This window comes from Thalia democratica, chromosome 2, assembly GCF_965202585.1.
Source record: "Thalia democratica chromosome 2, ktThaDemo2.hap1.1, whole genome shotgun sequence".
In the NCBI taxonomy this organism is placed as follows: Eukaryota; Metazoa; Chordata; class Thaliacea; order Salpida; family Salpidae; genus Thalia; species Thalia democratica.
Window position 1 is genome coordinate 77,769,672 of NC_139166.1, and position 23,132 is coordinate 77,792,803.

At 28.7% G+C, this 23,132-nt stretch overlaps 4 protein-coding genes across 4 annotated transcripts; all 4 read left to right on the forward strand.

Annotated features, from left to right (window-relative positions):
• The first annotated feature begins 448 nt into the window (after window positions 1-448).
• LOC145828979 (uncharacterized) lies at window positions 449-4,508 on the forward strand. The gene is made up of 5 exons (XM_082936724.1): window positions 449-512; window positions 2,037-2,200; window positions 2,514-2,664; window positions 2,860-3,085; window positions 4,351-4,508. The coding sequence occupies exons 2-5, from the start codon at window positions 2,043-2,045 to the stop codon at window positions 4,506-4,508; spliced, it is 693 nt and encodes a 230-aa protein (XP_082792850.1). The 5' UTR covers window positions 449-512; window positions 2,037-2,042.
• Window positions 4,509-5,034: 526 nt separating this feature from the next.
• On the forward strand, window positions 5,035-12,050 carry LOC145828980 (protocadherin Fat 1-like). The gene is made up of 14 exons (XM_082936725.1): window positions 5,035-5,043; window positions 5,202-5,436; window positions 7,706-7,961; window positions 8,030-8,263; window positions 8,367-8,655; window positions 8,759-9,025; window positions 9,295-9,450; window positions 9,588-9,746; window positions 9,862-10,267; window positions 10,424-10,635; window positions 10,937-11,188; window positions 11,371-11,518; window positions 11,673-11,893; window positions 11,990-12,050. Exons 2-14 carry the CDS (start codon window positions 5,337-5,339, stop codon window positions 11,990-11,992), a joined length of 2,703 nt encoding a protein of 900 aa, XP_082792851.1. The 5' UTR covers window positions 5,035-5,043; window positions 5,202-5,336; the 3' UTR covers window positions 11,993-12,050.
• Window positions 12,051-15,537: 3,487 nt separating this feature from the next.
• On the forward strand, window positions 15,538-19,299 carry LOC145828981 (fat-like cadherin-related tumor suppressor homolog). The gene is made up of 10 exons (XM_082936726.1): window positions 15,538-15,549; window positions 15,798-15,930; window positions 16,100-16,242; window positions 16,452-16,550; window positions 16,722-16,872; window positions 16,956-17,125; window positions 17,307-17,805; window positions 17,991-18,215; window positions 18,400-19,229; window positions 19,282-19,299. The coding sequence occupies exons 1-10, from the start codon at window positions 15,538-15,540 to the stop codon at window positions 19,297-19,299; spliced, it is 2,280 nt and encodes a 759-aa protein (XP_082792852.1).
• Window positions 19,300-20,046: 747 nt separating this feature from the next.
• Window positions 20,047-22,918, forward strand: LOC145828982 (uncharacterized). The gene is made up of 7 exons (XM_082936727.1): window positions 20,047-20,150; window positions 20,351-20,557; window positions 20,860-21,005; window positions 21,674-21,889; window positions 22,002-22,108; window positions 22,285-22,458; window positions 22,745-22,918. Exons 1-7 carry the CDS (start codon window positions 20,047-20,049, stop codon window positions 22,916-22,918), a joined length of 1,128 nt encoding a protein of 375 aa, XP_082792853.1.
• The last annotated feature ends 214 nt before the right edge of the window (window positions 22,919-23,132 follow it).

The window sequence follows — 23,132 nt, forward strand, 5'->3', positions numbered from 1 at the left end:
GCTTGTTTAATACCAAGCTTCTGTACAACTAGACAAAACTAAATGTAATTATGTATTTGTGTATTAGGATAATTTATAATTTACTTTTACTTCATTATTTAATAAACTAAAACTAATAAAAATGAACAAAATGTTTTAAGACTAGAGTATACGTTAGGTAAATAATACTTGTACTTTTTATTTATTAACTTATTTATAAATAACAAAGTTTAATCTTATTAACATTTATACGTAGTTTCTCTATCAGTTAAAAGTAGACAACGTTAAATAACTAATAGAAGAAATAAGAATGTTAATTAAGAATTAGTTTATTTTTTAAATGATTAATTTTTAATGATGTAGTGTATAACTAAATAAGAAGTAATTCTTAAGTTTTATATGAAAAGTAAACTAAAAATTAGTTATGTTTTATTATTTTTTTAACCGTTTTAAATTTACTTGTAGGTCAAATATACACTGCAAAAGAGCTGGTACCAAATGTACTCGATGGGTTAAAACAAATTTCGTTCGTTGTAAGTTTTAATTCAAATATTCATGAAACTATTTATAAAGTTTAGTTTTAAACTCAAGATTTTATAATGTAATATGACTCAACTTAAAAGCAAAAGTTTTAAATTTTAATCTTTATTTAGTCTTATAATGATTTCTGAGGTTTTCACTTTATAAAAAACTGAACGTAAATTTTTTATAGCTGTGTTGATAGATATATTTATCTATCTTTAAAAGGTAAATGAGTGGAGTATCTTTTATATCTTAAAGTAGCTGTTTTGTTTAAAACTTTATTCAAAGTCTTGATTGTATTTAAAATTGTAAAGATTAACTAACGTAATTTCAAAAATTACTTAAAAAATAGAGAATACTTAAAACTTATCAAAATTTTGTTCAAAGTTACGATTTTATGACGTAAAAAAAAACCCCGTCGTGAAATGAACTGTAAATTTTTGACACAATTTATTTTTTTGTATTTTTGCATAAATCTATATTATTGAACTCTTGTACAATTGGTAACTTCATACTGAATAATAATGAAAACTTATTAAACTTACTTTATTTACTTTAAGTTTAATTGAAGCACCTTTCTTCTTTTAATAATGTTTGTTATATAATACCTAAATATTTGTACTAAACTACTAAAAAAATGTTTTATTTTTGGTTTACTTGTTGTATACATTTTTAAGTATAATTAATCTTAAATAATAATGATTTTAAACTGTACTTAAATAAAAATATAAAATAACTTTTATATTTTAATTACATTTCAAAACTAGAATACAGAAATTGACAAAAAGTATAAAGCTAGCTCTACTTTTTCATGTTTTGTTATAATATTAACAACTTTATCTCAAAGGTTTATGTTGCTATCAGAAAAACTTCTACTTAACAATACATAATATTATCAAACGAATTCTAATTTGACCTGATTAAAAAGTATTTTAGCAAACAATCTACACAATATTAGCAGTAAATTTAAATTCGAGTTACTCATAAAATTTTCGACAAATCCTTAAAAAAAATTCTTTCTGATGACAGTTTCCAGATTTTACACTTTAAATTCATAAGTTTTTTATTACTAGATTCTTAAGCTCTGCACTTATGTATTCTTTTTCTATGACCTTACTGATTAAATAAATCAAAAACCACTAAAAGAAAGCAGTCGATTTATTTTCTTCGCGTAATTAATTATGACAACAATAAATATTTCAAATTGACCTTGACTTACGATTGTTTAGAGAAAAGGTTTAATAGTTTAAATAAGAAAGTTTTTACTTTCCCAAGAACAAACACTTGTGTTTTTAATTAACCAAAAAGTTATAAGCAAACAACTTTATAATAAATATCATGAAGTTTAATGCTATTTTATTTTTGGTTTATTTAGGAAACTGTTTTGTATTTTTATCTATAATGCGTTTTCAAGCTAGGTAAGTTATCATAATTAACTGATCATAAATCAAGTCGTTTTATTTTCACATGAAGTTAGCTTTAGTAAAGAACATCTACTGTTTACTAACATTTATTTTTTTTTTTTAATTTGTAAGGTAAATATGGAAGATAAAGGAGTACCAAGTTTATCATCTCAAGTTCCAGTGACTATAAACTTTAACCAGAAAAACTTTAATGAAGGTGGACTTTTTATTTGGTCAGATAATAATTTATTGTCTGATATTCGGTTATGGAGAAACGAACAAGATTCACAAGAAATGTCAGTTGTTAATTTAATTTTGATTTTTTACACGTTTATTTAATTATTAAGCCAAAAAAAAGTTTCCTTTTACGTTTTTGTTTAATTTAAATAAGATGAATTACAATAAAATAGTGTATAATTACAAACAATTATTTTAACCAACTAAAGTATTAGTTTTTTATCTTATTTTTTGAAACTTTACGAAATAATTTCTAGAGTTTTTATTGATCTGTTTTATTAGAAGTTAAAAACCCTTCGATTTTAAAATATTAATTATGATAAATAGGTCTAATGAAACATTTAATACCATTATGTTGTATTTAAACTACAGAATTAGAATAAAAGCATATGGTACTCACCAAGAAGCAGTAAATATTAAATACTCATTGATTGAAACGGATGATTACATAATAGATGAAAACACTGGAGTTATACACACAAGTAGAAGCAACTACCAACTAAACACAGTGAAAACAATTAGGGTAAATTTTTAGTTAAAAGATTTTCTACTGTAAGTGTTAAAAAAAAAATTTAGCAGAGTACTTTAAATTTAAAAAAAGTTTTATACTTACTCTAAGTCCTTAATTATTACTATAGTGTTAGAAAAGAAGATTTTCTGCTTTTTAATTTCTTTCTAAGTCTAAACTAAATTTAATCGTTAGAATAATTATCTACAGGTAAAAGCAACGGACAAGTATTCTAATGAAGCTTTTGTACAATTAGCCATAACCTGGGTTCAACGACCAAGCTTGCCAAGAAAGTCTAAACTTGCATTTGAAGAGAGAATTCACAAGTACAAACATCAGGAACATACAAATTTCAAACCTTACAGAGACAGATTTATTGCAAACATCAAACCTGTAAAATCAATATACAACAAAAACTTGCAGTATATGTTAATTGGTTAGTAAAAAAAAAAAACTTTTCTTTGCAAGTATAACATCAAAAAAAAACTTCACGATAAAAAAAATATGTTTTTTTTGATAAATGTTTCAATAAAACATCTTTTTTTTTTGCATAACACAACTACATGAATAATTACAGTTGAGTTAGCTCAAATCTAAGATATTATGTTTATTATTTATGCATAAAAATGCACTCTAATTAAACTTCGACACATTATAAGAGACAAAAATGTTGTAGTTAAGTCACATAATAAAAAAAATGCTTAAGGTTCTAACTCGGAAAAAGATACTTACTTTGTTTAGAAAAACTTTACTAGCTTTTTTGATAACATTGAAAGAAATTTTAACATTATATAAACTACTAACACCAGACGAAAACTAACAAAAACATGTTATTCTGTATCATAATAAAAGTTAATGTGTAACAGAAACTTCTAATCCGACAACACATTGACCCGATAATCAGACAAAATAAACCGATAATCCGTCTAATGCGGTTTAACACTGTTAACTAAAATATTTTGATAGTTCTTAAAGTTGTTTATCAAAAAAAGTTATATTTACTAAGTCAAACATAGTCTGATAATTGTTGCTTAAATCTTTTAAGTATTTATTTTTTATTTAAATAAAAATTAATTTTATACCTTTTAAAACTGAGCGCAGCTAAACAAATTAATTAACTTTTTATTTTATGTTTTCAAATTGAATAATTATTTTTGACTCTCACTCGTTAAAATCTTACACATAAGTAAAACAACAATAAATGTTGTAAAGTATAATTGACACAACCCTTAAAAAACACATTTATTTTTGAGAAAGCAATTGATCAACTCAATCGAATTTTTGTCACCAGAGAATATCAATTTACTGCAGCTTATATCCGCCTCAAATGTAAAATATTTACTTTATATAAAAGATTTTGATTAATTGCTTTTTTATTTTAGTTTATCTCTTAATTGTATCAGTATAGGCAACGCATTGCTGTTTTATTGATTATCATACACAGTTAATAGTTCAGCTTTTATAAAAACAAGTTTGAAAAGTATTTTTCTAATTTCAGGCAGAAAAGGATTTACAATTTAAGAATAGTAAAAATTACCGTTGTGGTTTATAACGAATTATTTTGAAAAAATTACAGGTAAAATTTTTGAAACCTAAACTTTTTAAGCTGAGAGTAACTAATGTATTTGGTGAGCTTAAACCACAAAAAAAAAAAAAAACTTAAACCAATATGAATTTAATTCAAATTATCCATTTACTCAGATGGAAATGAAGACTTAATGTTCTTTTTGCATCCAAATAGTGGAAACCTGTATGTATTTGGTGAACCTGATGCTGAGAAAATAAATAAGTATCAATTAACCGTGCAAATCTCAAATGGACAAGCTACTAAATCAACACAAGTAATATACTCAGTTTAGATTTACTCAAATACTAAATGCATATTTTTTAGTGTTTAATATAAATAGAATTAAATAATTTTTTCTATAAAAGGTGTAGTATTTAATTACTTTCTAATTAAACTATATGTTTACAAAACAAAGTATGTGAAGAAAGAGAAATTCTAACTCTTAGGTAACAATAGAAATTGAAGATAAAAATGATAATCAACCACGCTTTGATTTTCCGATAATTCGTGTGAACTTAATGGAAAACGTCCCAATAAATAGTTTAGTGACAAAATTATCAGCAAATGATGCAGATAATCAAGCTTCGAACAGAAATTTCGTTTACAAATTAGTTGGTGCTGCAGACAAAAATAGTTTGGATAAATTTACTGTCACATCAAACGGTTTGTTTTATTCTATTGCTCATATATTTCTACTCAGTAATAGTTTTATTTGAATATCTTAAACAGGTCAAGTAAGAACATTAAGTAAATTGAATCGGGAACGTCAAACTAAACACCATTTAATTGTTCAAGTCTCTGATCAAGGATCACCTGATCCATTTAAGGTTAAATATCTTTTACTAGTATTCCGTTATCTTTAATTATTTCTAATATTAAATAAAAATTTATTAGAAGTTTTAGTCTGTAGACTTTATACTTTTGTAAATTTATATAGTATAAAACCAAGGTTTTTTAAGAAAAAGTTAAAACAAATTTGTTACAGAACAACTGTTACGTCATAATTACTTTGAATGACGTGAACGAACATACCCCTGCTTTTATCAGTCAAAATTACCGAGCCCAGTTTTTAATCGATGGTGAAAACCCTAGTTTGCCTGAAACCCAACAGGTGTATCGCATGATTGAAGGTAGCAAGTTAGGCGAAATTATTTTACTTGTAGACGCAGTAGATGACGATATCGGTCGAAATGGTAAAATCACTTACTCTATTGTTAAAGGTAAATACTTATTACAGTAGTTGTAGATAATATTTTTTTAGAACATTTTTTTAAATTATAAAGACAATTTTACATGAATAGTTTGCTAACAAAATAAAATCTCTTATAGTAAAATCAAATTTTAAAATATCATACTTACTAGACGTTAACTAAAAATAGTTTAGGTAGAACAGTATATTAATGTTTCATAATAAAAAAAATACTATTTAAACTTAATTGTATAATTTTGTTTAAAGAATACTCTTAAAGTTTTACTAATAAACATTATTATGAGCGTTTTTTCAAAGTTTTTGGTTTTGAATAACAAAAGGCTTTAACACTTTTATAATTTTGTTTTCATAGCAAATATTTCGAATAATTCGAGAAATATAATTTTATAAAAAGCCAAACCAAACAGAAGTAATAACATTATTTTGACTTTAATACCCTTTTTTTAAAGACCTCACCTCTATAATATTTTAATTTTCAAAAAGTAAAGTTGGTCTTTTTAGTAAATGAAATCTTAGGTCGCTCTGTTGTATACAATGAGAAAATCAATCTTTTCTTTACGAACTTGCGCTATAAAGTATATTTTATTATATTTTCGATTTTAAATAAATTTTTTTGCTCACTTCCAAAACACTTTCAATCTATCCTAGACCGTATATATTTTAATAAAATATTTTTTTTTGTACTTTAAGTGTTCTAAAATTTTTTGAAAAATCTTTTTTTTTCTAATGTAGTAAATAATTTATAAAATGTATAAATGTAAACAATTAGTGAAGTAATTTTTTTCAAGTTTAAAAAGTATTTGATACTAAAAATCTTGACAAAAAAGTTCAAAACTGAACAAATTGGTTTCCATAGTAGAATTACGTAAAAAAAGAATAAGTGACAATTTTTGGGTTCTAAGATCTTTGAAATAAAACTACTAATTTAAAAACAGACAATGAGTTGGAAACGCGTCAGGTTTTAGTATAACTGACAATTATATGTGACATATTACTTTGCCACTTTGTAATTACTTTATACTATCAAAAATTTTCAAAAGTTATATTAAAATTGAACATTTTAGCAATGCAAAATCATTTTTAGTTTCAGTTTGTTTATTAGCTTTAGTTTAAGGCAAAATTATTAAACTTTATGAAATTAGTTTTAAAATTAGGTTGACCTTAGTAAAGTTATACATTTTATCAAATAGTTTGTTGAATTTTTAAATTTTTGCAAAAGTTTAACCTAGATAAAGTACAAGATATCCGTACTTACTATAAAATAGTGGTTTTTAGTCCTAAAACATCTGCAATAAAATAATTTTCTTACTAGAATCATTTATGATTTGCATCAAAACAATAACAGATATTTATAAAACTTTTAAAATCTGTGTGACACTGATCTTTTAAAACATTGAAAGTTCTGATACATAATTCAATAATCCAATTGATACCAGTCTGCATCAAGTAACTTATACCGGTTTCAAAATAATCTAGTAATGCTAATTGTTTTTAATATTTAATTACCTGTCAGATTAATCACCAATTCGTTTCCTCTGGTTTGTTAATGATCAAAGAACAAAAATAAAATTTTGTGAGTGTCATTTAGAAAATTGAATTACTTATTAAATTTAGTTTATTGAGTTCATTATTAATGTATATTTTAGACAGACACATGCTATTGAAAATTGTTGCTAACTAAACAGTTTGAGATTTTTAAGTTAATATGTTTATTGTATAGCAGATTTAGGTAGCTTTAAAACGATTCAACAATTTAAAGCAAATTTACAGAAATTAGTTTATGTTACTATCAAAAACACTATTAAAATAACAGTATGTTAGGTTTTAGCAATTTAATGAAACAGTTTATTAACGATTTGTGCAAATTTTCCTAGTAGACTTTAGCACAAAGTTTTGTAGAGCTTTCAAGTCCCATTATGACGTACGACTGTTGAAATTTGCTGAAAACAAACAAAAGCACAAACTTTATGTCATGCTCAAATTTATATTATTAAACAAATATTCTATACTTAGGGGCATTAAAACATTCAAGAACCTAATATTTACCTTTTAATGAAGTTTTTTGAAAACCAAAGCTTTACAAGAAATTAGTTCTTAATAATCAGTTATTTATAAATTAGTACTGGTTTGTATTAACCTAAACTATTAATAATCTTTTTATTTACGACATTGATGTATTAAATAAAAATTTTAGTTTTTAGTTTTTTGTTCAAGATGTTTGGACGTATATGCGTTTATTGTACAACACTAAAAATTATAAACATAACCTTGTTTTTTAGGCAACAACGCTGGAGTATGGAGAATTGACGAAACCACCGGTGGTTTGAGCGCTGTCAAGTGGCCAACAATTCAAAATGAAAACAGCGACATTGTGCGGACAGAAATTTTAACAGTAGAAGCTCGCAATGGCGGTCAAAATTCTCGCGCTTCAAGAATGAACGTTTCAATTGAAATAAGAAACTTTAGAGACAGTTCTCCTCAATTTGATAATGACGTCATTCATGTTAGCATCGCTGAAAACACAACTGTGGGAAGGTAAGATATTAAAATAAACACTATTTAGTTATCAAAAGCAAATTAATAACTGTCGATTTTAATTTCAGCTTGGTTGCCAAGGTAACAGCATCCGGTCCAGCCGGTATATTTTATGACGTCACAACAGGTGATTCTGATCACTTCCGGTTGGACTGGTTCACGGGCAGGGTGACTCTTTTGTTGCCGCTCGACTACGAAACTCGTCGCGATTACGTCTTGTGCGTCGAAGCGAGGGGCGGTGACGTAATGATGACATCATCAATGCAATTAAAAATTCATGTCACTGATGTTAATGATAACAGGTTAAAACTCTAACAATATAAATAACTTGAAATTTTAACAGCGATTGTTTTACAAACAAAAGTTTTTTTGTAGTAGTATAAAAAGCAAAAATACATATTTCAGGCCTGTTCTTGATCAGACAAGATATTCATCAAAAATTTACGCGAATTCATCTGATCAAAGTGTAACGTCGCAATTATTTGACGAACAAGGTAACGTCTTAAAAGTGGAAGCGCATGATATAGATACTGGATTAGGGGGATCGCTTAAGTACCAAATAATTGCTCTCTCATCTGAAGATCAGGATTTCATTGATGACAGATTTTTAGTGGACGAAAGAAGCGGTGCTATTCTGAAACTTAATGGAAACCTTCTCTTTGACCATTCTTACAATAACATCTATCAATTTATGGTAAATTTAGTTTTTTTTAGTGTAAACGTTAAGAAAAATAGTTAAGTTAAAGAGTTACTTTGATCAGTTATAGTTTCTTTTTTAATTAAACATTTTTATTAAGGTTCAAGTGACAGACAGAGGAAGTCCTCCTCTTGTAGCAACTGAAAGAGCTTACGTCACTGTACAATCAATTTCTCATTATTCTTTAAAGTTTGCTAAAAATCGCTATACGGTAGAAGTACAGCCACCTTTTGTACCTGGATTTTTGATTCCAGTAAATTTAGAAGTTGTTGAAAACGGCTTCAATTCAAAATCAAAGTTAGAATACTCAATAGAGCCGGAAAACCAATATTTTGAAATAAACAGAGACAATGGCGAAATTAAAACAGTTTCAAATCTAATTCCACATCAAAAGAAAACAACACTAAATGTAAAAGTATCAAACAAAGAAACTAGTTCTTATACTATTCTCAAAATAGTTCTTCTTGAACCTTATAGTGGTGATCTAAAATTAAAAGAGATATATGTCAAAGAAAATTTAAAAAAAGTATGTCAATATAGTTTCATAACACATTTATTTTTGATTTATTTGATTATTTATTTTATTATGAAAACTTTACTATTTTTCAACATTTAATAAGGATTTTAAATTTTCAGGGAAAAGCATTGTATACATTGGCAAGTATTCACAACACAGTAGATGTTGACTGTGTTTACACTTTATTGAATCCAAATCCACATTTCAACGTTGTTGGATCTGCTATTCTTACCACCAATGTAACACTAGATAGAGAAACAAATTCTTATCATAAAGTACGTTACAAATGAATTAAAAAACTAATGTCAACATAATTAACATAAATCAAATAAATTTAGATTTATCACTATACTTAAGTTTTATTTAAGTTGTTGTATATTTAAACTATTAACAAATAAATCTAAACTTTCAGCTGTTAGTTGAAACAAATTATCCAGCTTCAAGTCAAAGTAGTCGAACTGAAATAAAGATAAATGTCGTAGATGTGAATGATAATGCACCTGAAATTTTACAACAACCGATTAACATATTTATACCTAGAAATGGTAAAATTGGAACAGCTGTCAAACAGGTTAATTTCATTTAGGTGATAGAATGTATTTCAAATCAAATTTAATATTTGATTAAAGGCTAAATATTTATTTTACTACAATTGTTTATAGAATACTTAACAAACATATCTCCAGATCAAGGCAATTGACAGAGATTTTGGTCCAAACTCCCAAATTAAATTCAGTTTGAACGGTCCCGGTACTAAATACCTGAGAATAAATCCTAAAAGCGGATTGGTCACCACCAGAACTTACAAGTCACGTGAAGTCAGAACGACTAATGACGTCACGATAATCGCGGAAGATCAAGGTAAACCCCAATTGCGAAAAGAAGTGAAAGCGACTTTGCACTTCACAAACGGAAACCCGCTTTCAAAAGGCGTTAAATCCCCTGTTTTTGTAAAAGCGCGGGAAAATTTACGCATAGAAAGTTTATTGACTGATGAAATTGGATCGCAGTTTACAGATTCTGTTGAGAAAGCAAATTTTGAAATTGTTGATGGAGATCCTGAAAGTAAATTCCAAATTGATTTTAAAACTGGTAAGTTATTATCTAAAATTAATTTTGAATACAATAAAATTTCTTTAAAAAAATGAAATGAACAAGCAATTGTTATTAAACTAATTGTTATTTAAAGTAAACTATAAAAGTATTATAAAAAAATAGTAGTTTTCTTAAGTATAAAACACTTGTTAGGAACTTTATATACTCGAAAAAGTTTGGATAGAGAAAAACAAGATACTTACCAGTTACAAGTGAGAATATTAGAACAAAACAGAAACTCTATCGCTTCAGTAACTGTTTTTGTTAATATTCAAGACGAAAACGATAATCCACCTATTTTTCAAAATAGCTTTTATTCAGTAAAAATTAAAGAAAACTTGCCAACTAAATCGTTTGTTATCAGAGTAAGTTGATGTTAACTAGATATTTCTTTTTTAAAAATAAATTTGTTTTAAGTTTTAATTTATTTATGTTTTAATAGTTTTTATTTACAGTATAATCTAAGCTATACTCAACAAACTTTTCTTAAAAGATTGATTGTGAATGTGATCATGAATTTTTTACAATTTATTTTATCCTTTAATTTTGCTGTAACTCAACCTTAAGCTTTACAAATGAAATTGTTTTACCTAAAGTTTGAAGTTTAAGTTTTAAAAGTGCGCATGAAATATGCGATTTAAAAATAATAGTTTTATATTTATTTAGGTACAAGCTACTGATGCAGACATAGAAAGCAACGCAATGATCAAATATACAATTCTATCCGGACACGAAAGTTTTGAAGTTGATGAAAATAGCGGAGTCATATCAACATCTGGTAATATTGACAGAGAAGAAGTTTCTCAGTTTATATTTACAGTAAGAGCAAGTGATTGTGGAAACCCGTCAATGTTTTCAGATGCTGAAGTTGTTGTTTTTGTTGATGATGTTAATGATAATCCTCCATTTTTCTCTAATGTAAGTGTTTTTGTTAAAGTAAACATATCAGTGGAACCTTAAAAGCTTATATTTTCGTATAAAGTAACTAAAATTCACGATTTTTTTCAATGGTTTATGTTTAAGTTTTTATTATTATTATTTATACTAGAAAGTAATGTCTTAAGAAGAACTTAACCTTTAGTAAAATGTTATTAATGCAGAAAAATGAAGTGTTATCTGTAAGCACTCTAATTGAGCCTGGATCAAAAATAGGTCAAGTAAGAGCTTACGATTTAGATGTTACTGATCAAAATAGTTTGAAATACTTCATTGAAACTGATGGTCCAATAAATATAGATAAGGAGTCAGGTTTGCTAATTTTATAAAATTTTACTTTTATGAGTGTTCAATAAAAAACAATAAAGTTGAAAAAAATTAGTATGCAAAGCTTATAAGTTATATAAAATACTCAAACTTAAAATTTACTTATAAAATTTAATTTCTACAACGTTCCTACTTACAGGTGAAGTATTTTTAAATGATCTAACTGAACCATATGAAAAACGAAACAATATTTATGCAATAACAATTGTTTCTGATGGAGTATATTCCACATCTACTAATCTTCAAATTAAATTTGTTACTAAATCTACACGAGTATTAGAGTTTCATGATTGCTCAATAAACAAGCCTAAAGTTTTCCGTATAAAAGAAGATGTTCCAATAAACACTTTTGTCGGAAAAGTAAGTATACGCTAGTTTTAATATACTTAGTTTAGTATTCCTATATTTTAACTAATATTTTTCAGCTAAATTCATCATCTGATTCTATTAATCCAGTAATATTCACCATTGAAACGACAACTTCTGATTCTTCTCGATTTAGGGTAATTCCCTCAACTGGAGAGTTGTTCACTCAAGATTCCATCAGAAGAGAGTTTCTCACATCTACAAATGACATCATAAGATTTGTTGTTACAGCTCAGTCGAGCTCAGGTTTGATAATTGTTTAAAATTATTTAAATGTATATAAAAAATTATGCTAAATTTTGGTTTTACCTTATAGTTTTAAACAACATACCTGATTATACTAGGTTAATTTCTTACTTAAATGTCTAATTGGTTTATATATGATACTAAATTGACATAGACTTATTCAAAGATAACAACAAATTACGCTATTAATTTAAAAAAAAATGTTTTGAACTATTTTGATATATTGTTAATTTGATATATTCTCCTAGTTTATGTAACTTGTTTACATATGTTATAGAAATTAAGATAACAAAACAATTATTTTATATGTTACAACTTATTGAAAAGTTATTCGTTTACAGATATAGCAAGGTGTGAGACTGTTATTGTTATTCAAGACGTCAACAATAATAAACCTGAATTTGATAGAAAAAATTATCAGGGAATTGTCGTAATTAATCAAACGATTGCCGGTGAACATTTACTGAAAGTTTGTACTTTAGTTGTTAATTTTGCAATTTATTATAATAATAAGAAGGATTTATACTTATTTAAAACTAAAAAAACTAATTATGCAATAATTTAAAAGATAAAAGCATCTGATAATGACATTGGAGTGAATGGAAAAGTATCTTACAACTGGTACGATAAAAATAACAATGCTTTTCAATATTTTGATACTATGACTGATAGTGGAATAATCTATTTAAAAAAGCCACTTACGGAAAAAGGTAGGAACTTTAAATTGATTTTTTTTTAATTCAAGTTTTTATTATAAATATGATTGAATAGTTATTTAGCTTATAATAGTGGAATTGAAACATTATGTGCATATTTCAGTTTATTTAAATGTTTTTCGTAATATAAAGTCAAATATTTGTTGAATGTCTCAGTCGTGAAGCGAACGGAAGTTTTAAATGGAAGCAAACATTAATAAATAAGTAAATTTAACACCTGCAACAATAAATTTATTGTCTGAAACAATTTTACACTTACTACTTATAAACAGCATAGTTGCAAACAATTGGTTATTTTGTTGCAGATGAAGAAAGTTTTAGTTTTTTTATTCAAGCAATAGACGGAGGTGGAAAATATTCTCTTGTTGGAGTGAATATTAATGTTATTTCAACAACAATTCATTTACCAGTTTTTGAAAAAAGCATTATACACGTTGTTGTACTTGAAGATATAGCTATAGGATATAAAGTAAGTTTACCATTTTTTTACAAATTGTCTTTGTATAACTAATCGTTAAATAAACTATGTGTATGCATTGTGACGAAAGAAACTTTCAGAAATTGAATGAACAGTAAGTCACAAAATATTATATTTATTTCAAGTGTTATACAAATATTTAACTTATATTTAAAAACATACAGTATTAGTTGAAAAAGTAGAGAATAAAAACTGATTAGATTTAATTTATATATAATTCATTATAGATTGCTCAACCACAAGCTTTAGCAAAAAAACGAGAAATTTACTACAAATTTGCAAATCATCAAGGTAATTACTTTTATACATATCAATGCAATCATAATAAACCATGATAACTTGGCAATAATTTTTTGTCAAGTACAAAATTGTTAATTAATTTTTGAAGTTTTTGTTGAAAACTATTTAAACCAAGTGAAAAATTTTTGCTAAACAATAAATTAGTAAAGTAAAAAGGTATTTAATGAGAAAATAATCGTCATAACTAAGTTACAAATATGTGATAATAAAACAAACAGATGGTGATGAAACACAAATGAGAAACTTCAAAATAAACAAACTGAATGGAGCAATTACCCTAACACAAGAGTTAGATTATGAAAATAAAAATTATTTTGAGCTTATTGTTGTTGCATATGTAAGAGAAGAAACTGAACTTATGGCTGAATCTAAAGTAAGAAAAACTTTCTTGAAATTTAAAATATAAGTTTTAAAAAACTGTTTAATTTGAAGTAAACCGTTCTATTTTAAAGTAATTTTACTGTTAGGTTTAATAATATATATTTGTAAACAACACAAAATATATTGCTTATTCAGATAACAATTGAAATTGAAGACATAAACGACAATCCACCTCAGTTTGATAGTCTTTCATATAAAACTTTTGTTGTTGAAAATAAATTGCCATATGAACCGCTTGTACAAGTCAAATGTAGTGATAAAGACTCTACAAAATATTCAAGTATCAAGTATAGGTAACGATTTGAACTAAAATACCAAATATTAATACTGTCTTTTTTTAAAACTAAAAGAAACTAGATATTACATATAAATTAGATTTCATTTAATTGCTTTTTGTTGGCAGTAAAGTGTAAAATTACTGAAGTTAACTCAATTAATTTAATTAAATTTTCGTAAATAAGTTTAGTTTAGTTGATAGTACTGCTTAATTAAAATAATATAAAACAACACTTAGTTTTGTAAACTGAATTATTTTTTTTCAGGTTCAATGAAAGTCATCCATCTTTTAATATCAACCCAGTGTCTGGGATGGTTTCCCTGAAAAAATCTCTGGACAGAGAAAACTACATTGAAACAAAAGGAACAATTAGTCTCAAAGTGTCTTGCACAGACGGAAAATATGTTGATAGTTCAAACATAATTGTCACAATTAAAAATGTTAATGACAGAAAAGCTGTGTTTAAAAGCGACTCAAACCAGTTTAATATTTCTGAAGGGTAAGTGTTGAATAAAAACTATAGAAGTTTAAATATTTATGTGGTCAAACAAAATTATTTTTTTTGTTTCTTTCAGGGCTAAAGCAGGATACAAAACAGCATCAGTAATGTCAGCGGTAGATCAAGATTCTTCAACAAATGCTTCACTTGTAACAACAAGTATTATTAAAGGAGATCCTCTTCATTATTTCGTCGTGTTTTTTCAATCGAAACACTCTTTAGAAGCTTCAGGAATGTACTTAAACATTGGATTTGAAGTAAGGATTTGCTTATGTTTAAACTTAAATGCTTTGTATTACAAAGTGTTGTAATAATTCTTCTAACCTTAGGTTGCTAATGATATTGATTCAAACATTCCTGATGTAAATGAAGTTACTGTCTCAGTTTTTGACGGAATTCATCACTCTTATGCACAAGCTACTATAAACATTGTAAACCGAAAGTACAAACTACCAATTGGAAAACCGCTTTGCAAAAAGGTTGACTTCTTTTATTCCACTTTAGTTACTACGTTTTATACTTAAAATAGCTTTACAAATTAAAAAAATACATTATTACAAGATATAACAACTATATGCTACGGTCGTTAAATACATTTTATTTTTTTACAGCATTTTTACAACGTATCTGTCAATGAAAACAATAAAGTAAACTCACAAATAGCTACAATCGACATTGCAGACAAATATAGTAAAGCTATTTACACTTTGATTGGAGAATTTAAAAATAGATTTTCATTCGATGAAAGTACTGGTTAGTAAAACTTTAAAAGTGAACCAACAGTTCTATAACTATAATACTATCTAAATATACTTTTTTTAGGAATAATTTATGCGACTGAAAGTTTAGACAGAGAAGAAAAAGATAGCTACCACTTAAACCTTCAAGTTAAGTACTCGAACGATTTAAAGTGCCTGATACAGGTAAAAAAATTAAAACAACTAGATTAATTAATCATTCAAAAAAAAACGAATTATGTCTTACTCAAACTTATTTTCTAGATCTTTATAAAAGTGTTAGATGTGAATGACAACTGGCCAACATTTACAAAAAGTCAATTGAGGGTTCGAGTAAAAGAAGATTCAATTGTGGGAAGCGTTGTTTATCAATTTGCTGCGTTTGATGCTGATATTGGTTTGTTTTTTGTTATCAGTTACAACTACCTGAATGAAAAAATAAACTTAGTTTAAAACAAAATAAAAAACATTTTTTTAAGATTATTTTTTGTTTCCAAACAATAAATAAGTTTTAAAACAAAAACACACATGGTGTTTTATTTTAACTCCTTTAACTAACATTTTAGGTGAAAACTCTCAACTGAAATATGCTCTACAACGTCACAGTTTAGATTCAGTTCCTTTTGAAATTGATGAAAAACATGGTTATTTGATATTACAAAGACCCGTTGATCGTGAAATTAGAGACAAATACCTTTTCAACATTACTGTTAGTCAAATTTTTTCTTAAACTTAATAAAACTTTAGTTACAATTTTAATAAAGTTTCTTAAGCAGTTAAATTTACAATAGGTGAAGTTTTTTTTGTCGACTAAGCTGAAGAAAATTGGCAAACATGCTTTCATATACAAACATAGAAACATATTGTTAACTCTATACACGAGATACAACTACAGTTTTACAATAATTTTTTTTAAAGGTAAAAGACCAAGGGATTCCAGTTAAGTCAACATCAGTTCAAGTTAATTTAAGAGTAACAGACGTGAATGACAATGCTCCTGTATTCAATCAAACAAGTGTTAGTTTTCAGTATCTAAAATGTTTTATGACTAAAAATCCGTTGACCGTTACTTATTTACTATAAAATTTACTCTACAAAGAGTGGTGTGCTCTACTCTAACAAAATACAAAATTTAATAAAGAAACCTTTTAATTGTATAATTAATATTAATCGACTCTTTTTTTTCAGTACAAAGCTGAGGTTAGGGAAAGTGCCAAAATTAGCCATCTAGTGGCAAAAGTTGAAGCATTCAGTTTAGACGATGGAGTAAATGCGGATTTGCAATACCTCATTGTTGGAGGAAACGAACTTAACAAGTTTCAAATCGACAGTAGATCAGGTATAAGAGAATGTTTTAAAAAATAACTACTTAAATCATTTATATAGTGACAACATTCAAATACAACTTTCATTCAAATACAGGAGAAGTTGTTCTTCTTGATGAAGTGGATTATGAGGTGAACAAATATTTTATGTTGACAGTCCGGGCGCAGGATCTTACAGATGACCCACTTATGAGCGACACTTCTCTTAACATACGTGTCATTGACGTCAATGACAACAAACCTACTTTTAACAACATCAATTTTCCTGTGAGTATAAACTGTTTGAATAAAAAGGTTTAAATTAAAAGCTAATGTTTTTTGTCTTTCAAATTAAAGATATTCGAAAGTCGACCATTATTTATTATTTTGTTAAAAAGTTCAAATCTGGTCATAGTTCGTGCTAAAATCGTAATTTAGATTCAGTTTTCAAACAAGTTGTTAATTTCAGGTATTTGTCAACGAAGATGTCATTGATGACGTCATAGCAACAATAACCGCTTTTGACAAGGACCAAGGCGCAGGGGGCGAGGTCAAGTACTCGTTGCTAAGCAACGAAGCGGACCAGCTGCCGTTCCAATTGGATGAGGACAGCGGTCGGCTGTCAGTGGTCGAACCGGGTCTCGACTTTGAAGCCCGCCGTTCGTACGCCTTTGAAGTAGTTGCCAGGGACAACGGAACTCCTTCCCTAGCAACGAGCGTCGACGTCGCTGTCAAAGTGAGAGACGTCAACGACTGTCGACCGCGGGTGGCGCTCAAGAGTTTGCATGACAACGTTGCGTTGCGTTGTCAAAGTGACGTCACGACAAAGTGCACTGCGAGCGTGTCGGAAGCAGAATGGAGAAACGTTTTTTCGGAGGAGGGCATAGTAACGGTAGGGGCGACGGATGATGACGTTGCCAAGGGAAACGCGGCCCCTTTTAAATTTAATCTCGACTCACAACTTGCAGGTTAAATAACTTGTTTGTTGTGTGAATATATTTATTTAGCTCAAACTTATTTATATAAGCATTTCAAAAAGCCCATTTCAACTTGTTAGTTAATGTACGGTATCTCTTTTTATACATGAAACATAATTAAAAAAATTTTTTATGAACAAAAAATTAAATTAAACTTAACCATCTTCTTTTAACAGGTGAATTTGTTTTTAATGACAAAAATGTGCTGATATCAAACAACCCGTACGAAATAGAAGACATTTCATCAGATAAAGCGGCTAAAACGTTCCATTTCACCATAACTGCTACTGACAGTGGAAATCTCGAATCTTTGCCTCTTTATTTAGAAGTTGTCATTTTGAAAGAAAGCAAGTATCCACCGGTTTTGATCTCTCAAAAGATTCAAATTATGACTACTGAAGGTTTGTTCAAATATAAACTAATTTCGAGTATTATAAAAGGATTTTATTATAACAACCAACTTGTATACACAAAAAGATATATTAATAATTTAGCCAAACTTAGCTACCTTTTATAATCATTTTACTTACTTGAATATTAATTATTCGTCTTAAACTAGTTTTTAGTTTTACTGTTCTGTTTCAGATTACTTCAAAGGAGGAGTAATATCTTCAAAGCTGTACGCCACCGACAAGGACCCCCACGACTTGCAGCGGCTCACTTTCAAGATCGACTCGCTCGCTGATTTCGAGTCGTTCACGGTGAACCCCCTCACCGGCAAGCTGTCGGCGACCAATGGCGTGCGAGGTCGCCACAACGTCACGGTTGGCGTCAGCGACGGCAGCAGGTACTCGACGGGCCGGGTCGCCATCGAAGTGGTGAAAATTTCAAAGGAGTCGATTCAGAGTTCGGTCCAGGTCACTTTCGAGGGGATTTCCCCAGAAGCGTACCTTTCGACGGTTCACGGCAAATTTTTGGCGGCCCTCGGCGACATTCTTCCAAGGGGTTCGAACCCCGGTGAAAATGTTGAAATTTTGTCCCTGAAACGCATGAATGATTTCAATGCGCAGCTGGTGTTCAGCGTGAGGTCGCCGAAGCGTGACGGCCAGTACCTGAAAGTCGGCCGCCAGCTGAAGGACTCGCTGCCGCTGCTCACCGAGAAGGCGGGGGTGAGGGTTACGGACGTCAGGGGGGAGGAATGCGACCTCGAGTGCGCCCACGAGTGCCGGTACGACGTAGTTGTGACGTCATCAGGGGAAAGTCCCATCACCACGAAAAAGTGGAGCTTGCTGACCCCTCATTGGTTCGAACGCGAGGAGAAGTGCGTGTGCCGGAAAGGTCATGCGGGTGTGAATTGCGCTTCCGTTTGCGCTGGAGTAACGGACGTGTGCGAGGAAGTAGGCGGAAAGTGCGAGCTGGACGCGAACGAGGTGCGAGGCTACCGGTGCGCGCAGAAGATCCGAAGGAACAGCGCGGTTTCTTTCGGGGGAAATTCCCTGATCGAGTACAAGCTGAACAACCCTGAAGTGTTCAGTTTGTCGCTGAGGTTCAGAACCCGGCAGCGCGACGCAAAACTGCTGGAGGCCGCGGAAGAGTCGGGAGGAAACTTGGCGCGCGTCAGCGTCGACAAAGGGAAACTGAAGCTGGAGTTCGCGTGCGGGTTGGACGGCGGAAACATGCAATCCATGGAAATGAGCGAGTCGGAAATGAGCGACGGAAACTGGCATGACGTCACAATCGAACCCATTTCCGACAAAGATTGCGCTTATAGGTATGAAGTTTTTATTAATATTTATTATTAAAATTTTTATCAAGATTTTGATTGTAAGTTCGTAAAAAACTTATGCTTGTTACTAAAAAGATATACTAAGTGATAGTTTTCTGGCTTAGAGTTTTATTTTAGCTGCTTAGTCTTATTAGAACAACTTTTATTAATGCTAAAACATAACTACAAAAGATTGCGCTTAGATGTATTTAGCTTTAGTTTTCTTTACTAGTTATTTAGTTCTTTATCAGTTAGTTTTATATGTTTTTCTTTGCTAACTGTTAAAAAGCATGCAATGGATCTAAATTTACCAATCAAGTTACGACATGTTGTTGTTAGTAAACATTTGCATGTACTATATATTGCTTTATATTAACTATAACTAATTTTGATTATTCTAAATAAATTTTTACAGGTTGGTAGTAGACAGTAAATACGAGGCTACAGGAGCATTGGGTGAGAACAAAAAAAGAAAATTGATATTTGACAAACTTACTCTCGGAGGATTAGATAAAAATCATGATGGTATGATTGGATGCATTGAAGAAATTAAAATTAACCAAATTTTAATTCAAGATCTTCTTCATTACAATAAATTGAGAATTACTAAGAAACAAGAAGTTCTTGATAGGTTAGTTTCTGTTTCTATACTCTTTATACGTTAGAAGAATATATGGTTATGCTAAATAAAAACTATACGAAATTCCTACTATGTTTAAAAAAAATGTATAAATCTAACTATTTTGATGCAACATAGACATTTAGTTTTAACAAGATGAATTTCATTGAAGTATCAATAAACAATATGTTAAAATCTACCTAATTTTTCAGATGTAGCATGAATATTGGGTCTTGCGTGAATCATTTTTGTTACAACGGCGGTAAATGCGGACTAGACATGTCTTTAGAGGGAAATTCCCCAATATGCAAGTGTAGTTCGGGTTATGCAGGGACTGATTGTCGCAAAAGGAAGGTTTGTGAAGACTTGCCGTGCAAAAATAAAGGAATTTGCCATTCACAAGCTGTTGAAAGTTTTAGGTTGGTGAAACTTAAAATAATTTTAGTTGTTTTAGTTATTTCCTCAAATATTCAATACTTATATTAATGAAAAAACTTAATCTTTCTTTTTGAACTTTCAAGTTAGTAACTAACTGTTTTTCATTTACATTTTACTAGTAAAGAATATGTTTAGTAATCTATGTCAAAATAAAAAGATGGTAAACATACTTTTTACAGATATGAACTTAATCTTTTTATGAACTTGTTCTTTGCTCACTTTTAGCAATTAGTAGTACTTTACTTATGGGATATAAAAACCATTAGTTTTATCATTATCACAGATGCGAATGTAAAGAAGGTTTCGGAGGAGAATTTTGTGACGTCATATGCAAGGAGGGGTTCACCGGAGTGAATTGTGACGTCATAATAAATAAATGTTTCAGCTACGATGAAAATTTTGCATGCAACTGCTCTTTATCAAATGAAGGTAAGCTTTTTTACTATGGATATTTGCTTTGGATGTAGTAATATGTAACTACAAGCAACAAACTAATTTTGACTGCAAACATATTCTAAAATTTTTTATTGTAAAAAATTTGCTGCGAATAAACGTAAAATTTGAAGTTTTCATGAGAAATGCTTTAAACACTTTTTTTTCATAATACGTAAAGTTTATTCAAATAAAACACTATGTTATCTTTTTAAGACGTTATTTACTAATATTAAAAATATATGCTTTTAAAAGCTTAAGACTTTAAAATTCAACAGCAGTATTATAATCAACTACCATAGTATAATTTGTTTAATATGGATTCTTAAAGACGACTTTATCACTTGTTTATTAAAACTAATCCTAATGTTTAAATAGGGATGTATTTTTGTCACGCAATATTTCATTTTTTTTATGTCACGCAAAAACTTATTAAATCTACTATTTATTAAAAAGTAATAATAAGAACGTAATAAAATACTATTTATTAACTGTATGTGTAAAAAAAGTATAAAAAAGTAGGATAAAAAGTAGGTAGTTGAACTTGGAAAATTCATAGAAAAAAAAGCTTAAACAGTTGTAATTGTTTAAAATAGCTTATAAGTTCCAAGTCTAAAAATTTTAGCTGAAAATTCAAATCAACAAAATAATAATGATGCTAACAGGTTGCAAAACTATCCTAGAAAATCAGACCAACGCGAAGAAATCATCATTTCCTTATTTAATCCTCATAATTGTTATTTTAATCGTCATAATCGTTGCCACCATAGCAACTGCAGTCGGCTGCTACGTAAGAAGGAGGCGAGGAAAAAAGATGCGAACCGGAAGTACTATTTCCACTAAAGAAAAGTTTTATTTGACACAACTGAAACACAGAGAAGGTTTGAATGGCTTAAATTAATTAATTTTCAAGTTTAATTTTATATAAGTCTTTGAAGTTTAATTCATAAAAAGCAAAAATATTAACGATCTATAAAATGGTTTATTTCATAGATCACTCGTCAGATGGAAACCAGTCGATTCCAAAGCCACCGATTCCTGCAAGGCCGGTTGATTATCAGAGATGTTCAAGAGAAATTATTGACAGCATGGTTGAACAAGTAAATATAAATATTGTTATATATTCAGTTCTTAGTTTACAGTTTGCATACTTCTAATTACTACAATTTAACTATTTAATTATCTGCTTTTAAAAAATTTTCAGTTGAAAACCAAAAATGAAATCAACAATTTATCGTTAAAAAAATTAATTACATGTTTTAAAATAATTTTCCAGGAGCTAAAGAACAGGAAACAGTCAAGTGACGTATTCGACAAAAGTATGACGTCATTCCAGGACAATGAAAAATTGACGTCATACCAGGATAATGGAAAGCTGACGTCATTGGCTTCCGATTCAACTTCGTTTCAGAAAATTCCCATGTCTTGGACTGACTATGAGCACAATCATGTAAGTAATATAATTGTTAACACCAAAAATATTAGCTCAATTTGAAGTTGTTATTTCTGTTAATTAATTATTATAGTTCACACCTGTAAACTGACACAATGGTTATTATATTATTTTAACTATAATAAAAAAAACACAATCTTTATATTTATAAGTATGATTAAATAAAATTTTAAGTTATTGTAAGCTTTCACTGACTGTTCATTAAAACTATAATTTATTTTATTAAGTATATATGTAATTTCGTTTAAACAAAATGCTTCAACTAACTTTTAAACCATCACAGTTCAGCGGAAGTATATCTGGTTGTTCGTCTTACAGCAAAAGAACTCCGATCCCGTCTGCGAAATCACCGAAACTGTTCACCAGGATTCCCAGATTCCAGCAGCAGTCAGTTCACAAAGTAGCAAGCAGTCCATTGCAGAACAGCGTAAGTTTTATAACAGTAGTCGAGTGGTAGTCAGGCGTAGACTGATTCTTTATTAACTTTTTCAGTGGACTTTCTTGTTATTTTCTTTTTATATATTATTTTAATACACTTTTCTCTGTATTTTTAGCAGTGTTTTAGACTCTAATAATAATAATATGATTTTTTCGGAAAACATTTAAAAAAATCCAATAGTTTTTTTTAAAGCTTTTTTTTATTTGAAAAACATGTTAGTTCTCACTTTTTA